At 38.5% G+C, this 13,137-nt stretch overlaps 1 protein-coding gene across 1 annotated transcript; it reads left to right on the forward strand.

Annotated features, from left to right (window-relative positions):
* The first annotated feature begins 386 nt into the window (after positions 1-386).
* On the forward strand, positions 387-936 carry LOC107519250 (peptidyl-prolyl cis-trans isomerase A-like). Its single transcript, XM_036223332.1, is given in 1 exon segment — positions 387-936. A coding segment is annotated over 1 exon segment (480 nt). The 3' UTR covers positions 867-936.
* Positions 937-13,137: the final 12,201 nt, after the last annotated feature.

Below are 13,137 nucleotides of genomic sequence, written 5' to 3' on the forward strand. Positions count from 1 at the left end.
AAAAATGTTGAGAAATGTATCTAAGGAAAAAAAATGGAACAGATAAATTCCTGATGTAATTGGCTTTGAGGAAATTGTACTGAGAGGCTTTGGGAAAGTATGGAGTGAAATTAGCAATAAACACAAAGAAAACCAAGCAATTAAAAATAAATATGAACATGAGTGATCATGTGAACGTGGGTTCGCTAGCAACCTGGAATTTAGAGCCTGCTTGTAAGACTACTCAGCCTGATCTTGGGTACATAATATCTAGAAAGATATTCTAATATCTCCAAGACTCAGATGAAGAAATTTCTGAAGTACAACAAAATAAGCATTGAAGATGTTTAGACAGGAAACTTCAGTCCTTGTAGACACTGCTGCCCCAGAGCCACTCGCGCCCAGCCATGGTCAACTCAACTGTGTTTTCCAATTTTCCCTTGGGCTGCATCTCTTTCAAGCTGTTTGCAGACAAAGTTGCAAAGACAGCAGAAAACTTTTGTGCTCTAAGCAGTGGGGAGAAATGATTTGGTTATAAATTTTCCTGATGTCACAGAATTATTTCTGGATTTATGTGCCAGGGTGGTGACTTCACATGCCATAATGGCATGGGTGGCATGTCCATCTGTAGGGAGAAAATCGATGATGAGAATTTCATCCCAAAGCATACAGGTCCTAGCATCTTGTCCATGGCATTTGCTGGACCCAAAACAAGTGGTTCTCAGTTTTTTAACTGCGCTGCCAAGACTGAGCAGCTGGATGGCAAGCATGTGTTCTTTGATAAGGTGAAAGAGGGCATGAATATTGTGGAGGCCATGGATTGCTTTGGATCCAGGAATGGCAAGACCAGCAGGAAGATCACTATTGCTGAATGTGGACAACTCTAATAAATATGACTTTTTTTTAATCTTAAAAAAAAAAAGGAACTTCATCAGTTGAAGTTTTTTAACAAATGAGGACAAATCTACAGTCTCTAATGTCTAATGATTCTTTATAGAGTTTGTGCCCTAACAAATGTCATGCCATCATAAAGTCATATCTGGTTTTAGACAGATCACTCAATGCAACAGAGAGGCAGGAGCAATAGGAATAAAAAAAGACAAGGAGTAAAAACTGAGGTCACCTCAAGGTCATAACTCCAAGTCTCATTTACAGTGCACAAGGTGGCAGCACAAAGCACATCAGAGAAAAGAAAATATCTTCAGAGTGTAGATAAAGGGATCATAGCTGTTAGCCTGGGACTTCTCCACATGGAGGTCTGCCAGTGGTCGCCCTCTCCCCACTGAGGCAACGGCCGCCTGGAGCAGCCATTACAATCAGAGGGCTGGCAAAGTAGCCTTTTCCTTTGTACTTTTACAATTTTTGCGATATCTGGGGACCATCTGTGTTATAATTTGGCATTCTAATATTTTTGTTTAAACCAGACTAGCTTTTTAATACTAGACAAATTTATTTAAAAGGTAGATTTATGACATGGCAATAAAGAGAAAAAGGTATCACATTCTGTGTTAACCAGCCTCCAAAAATGGCTCCCAATGCTTATTGTCTCATTGTGTTCAGGGCCCTGTGCTATCTGTCCTCTCCCACACTGAAGAGAGTTGACCTATGTAACAAATAGGTTACCAAAGAAAAGATGGAGTGTGGCTTTTAATGTTAGGTCATAAAAAAACATTATGATTCTTCCTTGCTCTCTCTGAGATCACTCATTCTGTGAGAGACCAGCTGACATACTGTGAGCCCATTCAAGCCACCTGTGAAGAAGCCCACGTGGCAAAGGATCCAAGGCCTCTTCCAACAGCCATGTGACTGAGCCACTGTGGAAGCAGATCTCCCAGCCTCAAACTTCCAAATAATTACAGCCCTGGTTGACTATGACAATATGAGGCTGACACTATGACTACACCTCATACAAGACTTTAGGCTGAAAATATCCAGCTAAGATGTTCCTACATTCTTGACCCACAGAAATTGTGTGACATAATGTTTATTGTTGTTCTAGGCCACTAAGTTTTGGTATATTATATTAATATAGCTATAAATAACTAATACACTTTTTATAAATAGAGAATGAAAACAAACCATTGCTGTTAAATTCTACTTGTAGACTATGCCCTGATGAAGGCTCTGAGCCTAAGATTTGTTGTTCATTAGTTAAAGGGGAAGATTAGTAAGCAAGTTAAAGGCTAGCCACACATAGATTTTTTTCAATTTAAGATTTCCATTGCTAAGAGTAGATCTTAAAAGTTCTCATCAGAAGAAAAAAATGTAACTCTGTATTAAAATGGATGTTAACTAGACTTACTGTGGTGAATATTTCTACAAAAAAAAAAAAAAGAAAGAAAAAGAAAAAAGAAAAAGAAAAAGAAGACTGCTTTTTGTGGTGACTCAGAAGAGATACTTGGAGTTTTAGCTTCTCAGAAAATTTTTCCCTAGGATATATTTGCATAGGAAAAAAAAAGCTACAAGAATAATCATAATTAAATGAGAAAGACAAAACACATGCTGGTACACATGCATGAGCCTGCACATACATGCACACACACAACCACCTACAGTTTGAAGTGGGAAAATGTGTTCTTCAGCTGAGAGTTCGTTGAGAGAAGGAACTGTAGCTGATTCATCCCTGTGTTGTCAGAGTTTGAGACAGTGTTTGCATAAAGCTGGTGTGATCAGGAAGAGGAAAAGAGAATTGAAAAGGGCTGTCTCCCTTTCCAACTGCGGTTCAGTTGTTTAATCCAATATTTTGTACCATCTAAAATGGTTTCAGGAAGCAGCAATGGTACGTGTGCTATGCTTGGGAAGTGACAGGTGGTAGAAAGGTTGGGGCTGGTGTCAGAAGCACTACAGAGTTTCTAGGCCCAGCTTTAACAATCCCTAGTGAGCGACTTCAGCCCACTAACCCAGGTTTCCTCTCTCAAACTAAGATTGGACTAGAAGATGCCTGAGGTTTCTTTTAGTTCTTACCATCTTCATTTCAGGCAGGTCCTAAGACAGCAGTAATAGTACTATTCACCAGAACATCAGAGGACAGATATGGCACCCCTCAGAAAGCAGTTTACAAAATTGCTCTTTATGCATAGCTCAAAACATTTTTAATGTGTTTTCATGTCTGATTTGTTCATTCAAGTTTTGAAAAATAAATTTAATCACATGATCAAATTTTAAAAATAAACAGCATTCCTGATTTTTTCATCAAGAGTGGTTCTGATCATTGCTAAAAATAAAGCCTGTGGCCTGAGTCACATCTAAGTCATAATAATTAAATATCAAGGAGCAGAAGCTTGAAAAGGGTGAGGTTGAATTTCATTCCAGATGTGCATTTTTCACTGAATATCTAAGTCACAGAGTTTCTGCATGAGAGCCAATGAGGCTCTGTGCCAATCTGAGCCTCTTCTTTGACCTACAGAAAGTTAACCCGCCGGACCTGAAATTCTGAGATAGCTGACCTCATTTTCTAGAGCAGCCTAATGTTTTAATGACCCTAAATTGACTCTAATCTACCTATGAACATATGTGTACTCACAGCAACATTTCGGCCTAGTGTTATTTTCATATATGTTCATCTTATTGTATATCACATCAAAGACCAAGGCCTTGAGGCATTGCCCACTGAGTACCCTTGTCCTCTATCAGCTGATCATCTCCATTTCAGAGGGTAACAACACCTCAAAGTCATTTCCTCCATTTTTTAGTTTTAGTGCAAGGAGGGAAAATGTCTCTCTTCTGAGGTCTTCTGAGTAAACCATAATGAGGATTATATTCGAATGGAAATGGAAAACATTCAGCCTGGCTAAATTTATAAAACTTAATTCAATAAATATAAACAATAATAAGTATTAAAAGAATGCAAAAGAAAGAGAAAAAAGGAGAAAAATAAGAACAAAGATGAATGGAAGGAGGAAATGAAAACCAGAGAGTAAAAGAAAACCAGAAATAACGGACTAAAGTGGTGGAGGACAAAAAGAGACAAAATGAAAAGGGAAAATAAATATTGACTTGCTCTTCAGCCTCTTCCAGTCTTCTCTTTAGCATATAATGACTTTCATATGACAGCATTTTCATATGACAGCATTATATTTTAGCATATAATGACTTTCAAATAATCAATCCTAGCCCAACCTGCCCCTCACAGAAGAACCTGCCCAAGGTCACACAGTCAATGGCAGCACGCTGTTTTGTGTTCATCCCCCAACCTCAACCATCCACTCAACCTAATGGGAAGCTCTTGTCGAATTATTGAAGGAGCTCCAAATAATTCTTTAGCCAATCATACAACTGTTGCGATCCATCTCAAGAAATTAAAAAAAAAAAATACAATACAATGTTAGTAAGTTTGTTGAAGACATGAAATTTCACCACAGACTTGTTTTCCAATCCTGATAGAGTAACTGTGAACCACTTAAAATGTTCTTCAAAGTCCGTGTAAGGTCAGGGCAACTCAGAAGTTCATTGTCTGCTCATTTGTTTCAGGAGAGCACAAGCTTCCTTTTATAATTCCTCAAGGAAACTTAGTATTCTGGATAAAGGAAGCAAGATAACATTGAAATATCAATTTGCATCTGCTTTCTCTATATTTTTCTTCCTTTTCATTTATAGTTGGTAGTCAGCATTATATTTCCTTTACTTGAGGACTTTTAGAAGGTGGGAAATCTAGAGCTGCAGTTCTACCTGTTTTTATAAAGCCTAAGCCTGCCAACGAGATTAAGCCAAATGTCTGAAAAGAATAAGGGAGAAAGTGACTGCCTTTGAGGCCAGCAAGATGGGAGAAAGGTGTTTGGATTCTCCCCTATAGAGGAAGAGGTTTGTGGCTTCTCCCAGGACCTGGACAGAGTCTATGTGGCTATCTAGTGAAGAGGTCAGAACTCAGAGGGGACACCTATGTGCTATAGAAGGGCTATGGCTGTAGGGCTGGGACAATGGGCACCTCAGTGGGACTGATTGTCCAAGAGTTTAGGGATCTCTCTAGACTTTGGTGCTGCTTCAGAATGAGTAGCCAGGGCTATTGTGCACAACTGTGTGATCTGTGCTCTGCCCATGACTACTTGGCCACAGAGGTAAGCAGTAGTTGAAATCTAGACTGCACACAGCTCGCCAAGCTATACACCACAGTGCAGGTGCAGCTCCACCAGGAGGAGGAGGAGGTGCCTTTTTCCAATATGCACATAGGTGCTATGTGGCCTGGCAGTGGCCTCGTCCTACCCTGAGAGAGTTTCTCTAATGACTATGAATGGATTTTCCATTACTAGAGTAGGATACGTGGGAAGGGGCTTGCAGTCAGATGGAGGTGGTTTAAGAAAATAAAGAATTGGATTATCTGTTGTAGACAGAAATTTACACTCTATATTTAAAGCAGTGGTCAGCCTTTCTCACACCCAAAACACAGAATGCTAAGCATTTCCATGATAGCCTCCCTACAGCTCAGAAGCATGTCTTACAGAGGCATATTCCTGACAGACACACAATAGAGGGAACAGAAATGCCTCATTAGTTCTCACTCCTAGAAAAGGAGGGTAATGGAGACTTATTAGATACGACTCTACCTGGTAAATTGGAGTCCATCAGACCCATCACTGAATGCCAGCAGCTGAGATAAGGGTGGAAGAGTATATTGCACGAAATCTGTTCTTTGTCAGGGAGGCACCACTTTCCACTGTCTTGAAGTACACATGGGCTGCTATTAATCCAGGGATCCAGAACAAACTTCATCCTACCTTAACTGCAGCAAGACCTCTGGTCTTTGACCCATGTAAATCTCAATTAGCCAAAATTATTCTACTGTGTCCAAGCTCTGTCTTCCTTCAAAACATTTAATTGTGTAAAAGGCACATTCCTTTGAGGCACAGCCCCCACCTCCATGATCTGTCCATCCCATCCCCCAGACCCTCCCAAGGGTATCTCTAGTTTTGTTTCTTCTCTTAATGAACTGTGCCAATCATTAAGAAAATTTTACTGAAACATTATTATTCTTGGCAATCTTTCATTCATTAGCCAGTGAGCCAAACAAATGTCCCCATTTACAGCAGCTTCCAATTCCCAAGTCCATCCAGGCACTTCAAGATCCCATCAGCCTCCCCATCCACCCTGCTGAGGAAACACAGTTGGACAAATGCTCAAGAAACATAAAGGGATGTTAATATTGTACCAAATAACAATGAGCAAAGCTGCAAGCCAATTATTGTACATCCGTTTCCTCACTCTTGGTCTCTTTCTACTAACCTCTGCAGAATAAGTAATTAGAGGTGCAGTTGCATAAACAAGAGCAAATGTTAGAGATTCGTTTGGATTCCCCAATGGTGAACTCTCCAAAATTTATGCATGCTGTTTTTGTTGATGCGATTGAATATCGTTTTTAAGCTGTATCTGTTTGAATTTTCGCAGGAGATTGGGCATAATAAAAAACAAAACTGAGATTTCTTTACTATGATTAACTTGTACTAATAAGACATTATTCTTGAAGTTGCTAGCAGTGACCCCATTGACAATATCAAGGCAAAGATTGGGGATGTCACAGGCATCGTCCCAGGAATCAGAAGCTAGATATACCCTGACTGACTACAACATCCAGAAAGAATTTGCTCTGCACTGATCCAGGCTAAATAAAATCAAAGTTCTCAAATTCTTTTCAGGCTTTTAAGAAGAAAAAGAAATGCATTTAAAAACCTTAATTATGCTCATTATAAACAAATCAAAATAAGATATTAGGAACAAGCTAGTTTTTCCTTGTGCTCCTTAAACCACTTCTCTTGCTTCTTATAAAACCACATCAGACAAATGAAATCCCCACTGAATAAGCAGAACTAGAATTACATTAGGCAAATGAAAACAGCAAATGCTAATTCTGAAAATCACATTAGGTCACTTTGGCTTCATTCTCTGTCTCTTTATGTAAAGCAAGCAAACTCCTTTTGTTTTTTCTATTCTGTGATTAAATATTGCTGGTTTACTGTGTCAATAGTAACCTGTTGATAGTCCTCCTAAATTTTGGTGTTAGAATTTAACCTATCTTGCCATAGTGGGTCAGCTGTTTTCTTATATATTTTCCCAGTTAACTCTCTACTAGGTATGGAGCTGGAGCAAGAACACTAGGAAAATGAAAGAGCAAGGTTATAGGTGAGAGATATGCTGTGATTGTTGCAAACTATTCATTCTATAAGCTGTGCACGGTCCTAGGTGACCAGGGTGTCAGGAGTGAGAAAGGACCAGGGCAACATGTCACTGCAGAAGGGCTTTATGGAGCCCCAATCCTGTAGATCAGACTTTAACACAAACTATTCCAGGAAATGATGCACTGCAGAAAAGCCAGGTGTAAGTCAGCCCGAGCCTACAGATGGCAGAGAAATGAGAGTACAACAGGAAGGAGAGTCGGGGCTAGAACATGTCTTTGGGGAGGAATGCCCTTTATACTCTGGCTTTTCCAAATTTCCAAACCTCTTTCTGGAACCCTGTGGACCAGCAGCAGCAACATTACCTGGGAGTCTGCTGGAAATGCAGAATCTCTGGCCTCGTTTCAGGCCTATACATCAGAATCTGCATTTCGAAAATGTGATTCTTTTTCACATTAAAGTTTCAGAAACACTGATCTAAAACATAGCTGAATAAAAAGAAACAGTAACCCTGGGCCTCTAGAGAAATAAAAGATATAAAAGGGAGAAGTGATAAGACAAATATGCCAATAGAGTACACATTAAAAAAATGTAGAGAGAAAAAAAGAGACCCAAATAGAAAATTCACCTACCTAGTGGGATCTTGGGTGCAATCTCAAATCTGCTACTTCTTTTTCTTTTCTTTTTTTCTCAATTTACAGATACGACACACATCCACCAACATTTATTCACCTTTCACTTACTGTCTCTCATCAATAACCTACAGAAACCTCCAGGTCATCCCCCTGCCTGTAACACTTCCCTCACTCTGTCTCTAAAGAACCACCTGCAGACCAGTCTTCCTCAGACATTTCTGACTTGTATCATCCTACAGTTCTCTTCATAGGTCTACAGTGGCTGCCTGTTAAACATGGCAGATTGAACTCACATGTTTATCCCCTCTCTTTCTCTTTCTGGCAACCTAATTTCATTAACAAAAGGGTTTTTAAAAAGTACAAACCTACAAGTATGAAATAAACAGCAGAAGACAGTTCAGCCTAAACAAAAAATTCCATGAGTTTGAAAGACAAAAAGCAGAGAGAGGGTAACTAATGTAAGTGACCAGTGGAAACTTCATTCAATTGCCTTTGGAGGGGCTGATGGACCCAGAGTAATCACAAAAAGGTTAGGGCAGCACCCCGTGGTGTACAAGGCAGGGGTGAGGAGTGGGCTTTTATATGGAATAATTATACCACAGATCCTTTCGCTTGTTCCATGCAGCCCAGCAAACACACTTACGCAGAGAACCCCTATTGAAAACCAGTAGCCTATTATAAGAGAAATCAAACCCAAAACATTCCTGAAACAAGGATTCCAGGCTTAGTATAGAGTAAGAATGAGAGGCAGAGCTGAGAACAGGAGGATTGAGCTAAATTTACACACTGACCAACGTGACCCTCAACTCCCTGTTTCCGGAAAGCAGAGAAAGATAAAGAGGATTCTGCTCTGGAAAAGGTGAACAGCCTCAGAGAAAAGAAATCTATTGTTGACTAGCAAAATCTCAAAGACTCTTCAGTTAGTGTCTTAGTGCCTTGTTCTTACATTGAAATCAGTAGACCAGTATCACTCAAATTTAATGAGGACTACCAATATTAAAGATAAAGTCAAAACAAAAATAATGTTTAGAAAACAAAAACCTAGAGGAATAAGAGATAACACATACATAACAGAAATAAAATTGCTTCCGTGAAACAAGAATAAGAAGGTGTATAAAGAAAATAGGAGGAGTAATCAGAGAATAAGAAAATATGAAAATTTTAAATTTCAGAGTCAAAAATGAATTTAAATTCAGAGAAGGGTTAGAAGGCCAAGTTGAGAGAAAGTGGAACAGATAGTTAGACAATAGGAGAAAGAAAACTTGGGGATTTAATTCAGGAAGTCAATATCCTCTAATAAGGAGCTCAAGAAAAAAATGAACATAGGATGCAGTCAGGGTATAATTATCAAAAACAAAAAATTAAGAAAATTTTTGAGAACTATAGGACACTTTCAGATTACAAAAATTCACCAAGCACCCAAAACGATGAATGGAGAAAGACACAAGAGACAAAAATAATGAGAAGATCTTAAAAGCTAACTGAGAGTAACTGGTGGTAGTGGACAAAAATAGCCATGCCTTCAAAATTCTAAAGGAAAATTATTTCCAACCTAACATTCTACACTCTTTCAAACTATTAGTCATGTGTAAAAGAGGAATAAAGATATTTTCTGATATCTGAAAAATTCAAAAATATGCCTTCCGCATTTCTTTATTTCTTTTTTTTTTTTTTCCAGGAAGCTATTGAGAGTGTCTTCCATCAATATGATAATGTAAATCAAAAATAAGGGGTAGTTGAGGGTCCAGGAAAACAATTTCTAACAGAGAAGAGCAGCGAAAGGAAATCCCAAGTTGGCCATGGAGACTACCAGGACAACTTCGGGCAGCAGGGCCACAGAACACAAGAACAGATTGGAGCAGAAGGATGGAGCATGCCAAGTAAAAAAAATTATTGGATTATCTGATTCACTTAAAAGAAATTTTTAAAGGTCTTATTGACTCCAAGAAAAGCAAAAAGTTGTAAAAGGAAAAATTATATAAGACTAGTGGAAACAATATCTAGATGATCAGAGAACTATAAATCTGAATAGTGGTTTCAAGAACAAGTGTAATAAAATTTTGTTAAGAAGAAAGTGGTAGTGTATGTAGATGTGGGGTGTTGTGGTGGGCAAGAGGGGATGAGTGTAGAAGAGCTAAATCATCATTTACCATAATATGATATCAATGAATAACGTCTAAATGAATAAATCAAGAAAAGGCCATATAAGCATATATTTAGAAACATAGAAGAAAGAACAATTTTTAAAATTATAAGATTTTATTCCTGAAGAGTAGGCCTTTGAGGTAAGAAAAAGTGACTGAAGGGACTACTATTTTTCTAATAAGTCTTCAAGTAGTACTTGACTTTTTTAACATATGAAAATATATTTCTCTGATAAAATAAAATTTTACATAAAGAAAGAGGAAGAAGAGCAGAGAAAACAAAGGAGAGATGTAAGACAAAGCAGCATCTGCAGAAATATTTCTGACCTAAAGAATGAAGTCTAGGTCTTCAGGGCTAGATAACAAAGTGGTTATGAATTTCCATCTGTGCTCTTCAGACACCCATGGAAATGTTCCACAACACATGAAAACAGTGAAAACACAGGGGCTTCCGAGGCCCAGCCACTGTAAGATGACCATGTCTACATGTGATACTGCAAAGAATTCTGCTGAACAAAGTACAAGCAGAATAGGATAAAAGATTTACCACCTTCTGCAGCTGGCTTCCAGATCCCCATCATTTGAAGAGCAATACTTGAGAAAAAGAGAAAATCACCATGAAAGAGCCTCATCCCACTGCATTCACCACCACCCACCCCTCTATCATGATGGTTTTCTGTTTACTGGTCATGCTGACTAAATCCCTTGCTGGTGCACCCTCTGAGGTAATATGGGGTTGTGGTCAAACTTTCTACCACTTTCTTAGGAGTTCAGTCTTGACAAGCCCTATATTGAAGTTCTTCAATGTTTTTGGCATGTGGATGACTGCATTTCCTAGCTTCCAGCATGAATATAGACTTTTTGGCACGTGGATGACTGCATTTCCTAGCTTCCAGCATGAATATAGATTATCTGCAATAATCCTTTAGTCATTTCTCTTATAGTTTATAATGTGTAATAGAGGTCAAGGATGTATGTGAATATTCCTATCCAGACCTCAGAAAACATCCCCTCTACCTTTCTATTTGGTTACGTACATAAGCTTCAGTGCAAAACAAAGATGTGTTGGAATCCCAGCTTTACCACTTCGTAACCTTAGGAAGTCATCTCACCACTCAGCACATCAGTGTCCTCACCTGTAAAAAGGGAGACTTTTCAGATTATCAGTACTATGTGAATTAATATGCATAAAAGACATAAAATATATTTTTTTTATTTTTTAGGTGAGGTAACCCTTGGTTGACCTCACAGATTGCAAGGACCTTGTCATTTTACAATCCCTTATTCATTTATTTATTTATTTGTTTGTTTGTTTGTTTGTTTTATTTTTTATGCTCACAGCACCTGGTCTTCCTAGGTTGTCTCCCATCCAAATACTAACCAGGCCAGATCTTGCTTAGCTTCCAAGATCAGACAGGATCAGGCTTGTTCAGAGTAGCATAGCCATAGGCTATAAAATAATTTTTAAAGGATTATAACTAAAACAAAATGATGTTTCATAAAAAGAGAAGCATTTATCAATAATTTAACACTAGTGGGATCAGAAATTATATGATATGCCCAGTTTTCTCTCACACACAGTATCCTATCTCTGCAAACTGATGTCCCTGATAGCTTTTATTTCTATGCTTCTCAGAAAATGGTGCTATTAAAATGAGTCCCACCTCTTCTTTACTGATCTAAATATTTTCTAGCCTGCAGGATGCACCTTTACAGTGTCTGAATTTCACTAGTCAAAAAAGGTATCTCAGCTAGGATTAGGAAATCCCCCACTCTGGATTGAGATACCAACTTTGCTAGACTACTTTAACTCATACTGAAGAAAAAAATAGTTTCCTGAGGGTGGAGATGCCAACTGGAAAGCCAATGAATGGTCAAGAAAAGAGAAGCAGAAAAGGCTACATGCCCAAAACCCATGTAGAAATGGGAATGGAAATGAAAAATCTTAACCTTTCAATATGTCATACTTCTATAGGAAGATGGTTCAACAGCCACCTTCACAAAGGACAATAAAAATACAGATAATCTTTGACTTACGAAGGAGTTACATCCCAATAAACCCATCGTAAGTCAAAAATATCATGTCAAAAATGCATTTAGTACACCTAACCTCCCAAACATTATAGCTTCACCTAGAGTACATTAAGCATGCTCAGAGCACTTACATTAGCCTATAGTTGGGCAAAATCACCTAACACAAAGCCTATTTCATAGTAAAGTGCTGAATGTCTTGTAATTTATTGATTATGTACTGAAAGTAAATAACAAAATAGTTGTATGTACTGCATATCACTAGCCAAGGTAAAGATCAAAATTCAAAATTTGAAGTATAGTTTCTACTGAATTTATATCACTTTTGGACCATTGTAACATAGAAAAATCATAAGTGGAACCATCAGAAGTTGGGGACTGTCTATACTAAGAGCGTTTTTATGTAATACATTCAATTTTTCATTGTACTCTGTCATCTCATTTGCTCCTCACAAATGCTCAAAGAAGTCATTTGAACAGGTGTTGTATCCATTTTACACATAAAAAACTGAGCTTGAGAAAGATCAGATGACTTGCTTAAGTTCCTATGGCCAGAGACTAAAAACGAGAGGCTTTGATGCAAACCCCAGTGTTCTTCATGCTACTCCTCATAAAGGCATATGGGTGCAGTCTGGCTACAGAGCTCTGTGGAGACAATGATAGAAAGCTCAGCTCTGGGACTCTGATCATTTGCACAGTTGATTGAGAAATGAACGCTCCTTTCTCCCCGGCTGAGGCGACTTCCCCTCCTGACTGAAAGGTAATGAAAGGAAAAATGCTATGCAGAGGGCACCTGGGCAGTTCTCCCTGGAGGGTGCATGGAGGCCAAAAAACACTGGCCTGACTAGAGTAATTTAAGTTGAAACTCACCTAAAAATATGAAGATGGACTCAATCACCTCATGCCATATAAAACTCCTTATCCTAGGAGTCCCTAAGAGTGGAGTATTAAGAGGTTAAAGAAGACTACAAGTGATGACATGGTCAATGGATCCAAATTATACTGTTAAGATGGGAGCTGGGGCTATCAGAATTTTTCCCCTGGCATTTGGGGATGATGCTGAGAGAAGGCACTGCAAACACTAATCCTCAGATGGCTGATATGAGCTGATCCAGAGCAGAGTTTTCTGGGCAAACCATTTTCTTGATTTTGATAAAAAATCCCCTAGAGAACTATTAAAAACTCTTTGGCACTGTGACAGGGCTAATGTCAATGAAAAGAATCTCAATCATATTCCTTCCCTTC

This window comes from Rousettus aegyptiacus, unplaced genomic scaffold (assembly GCF_014176215.1).
Source record: "Rousettus aegyptiacus isolate mRouAeg1 unplaced genomic scaffold, mRouAeg1.p scaffold_m13_p_6, whole genome shotgun sequence".
NCBI lineage: Eukaryota > Metazoa > Chordata > Mammalia > Chiroptera > Pteropodidae > Rousettus > Rousettus aegyptiacus.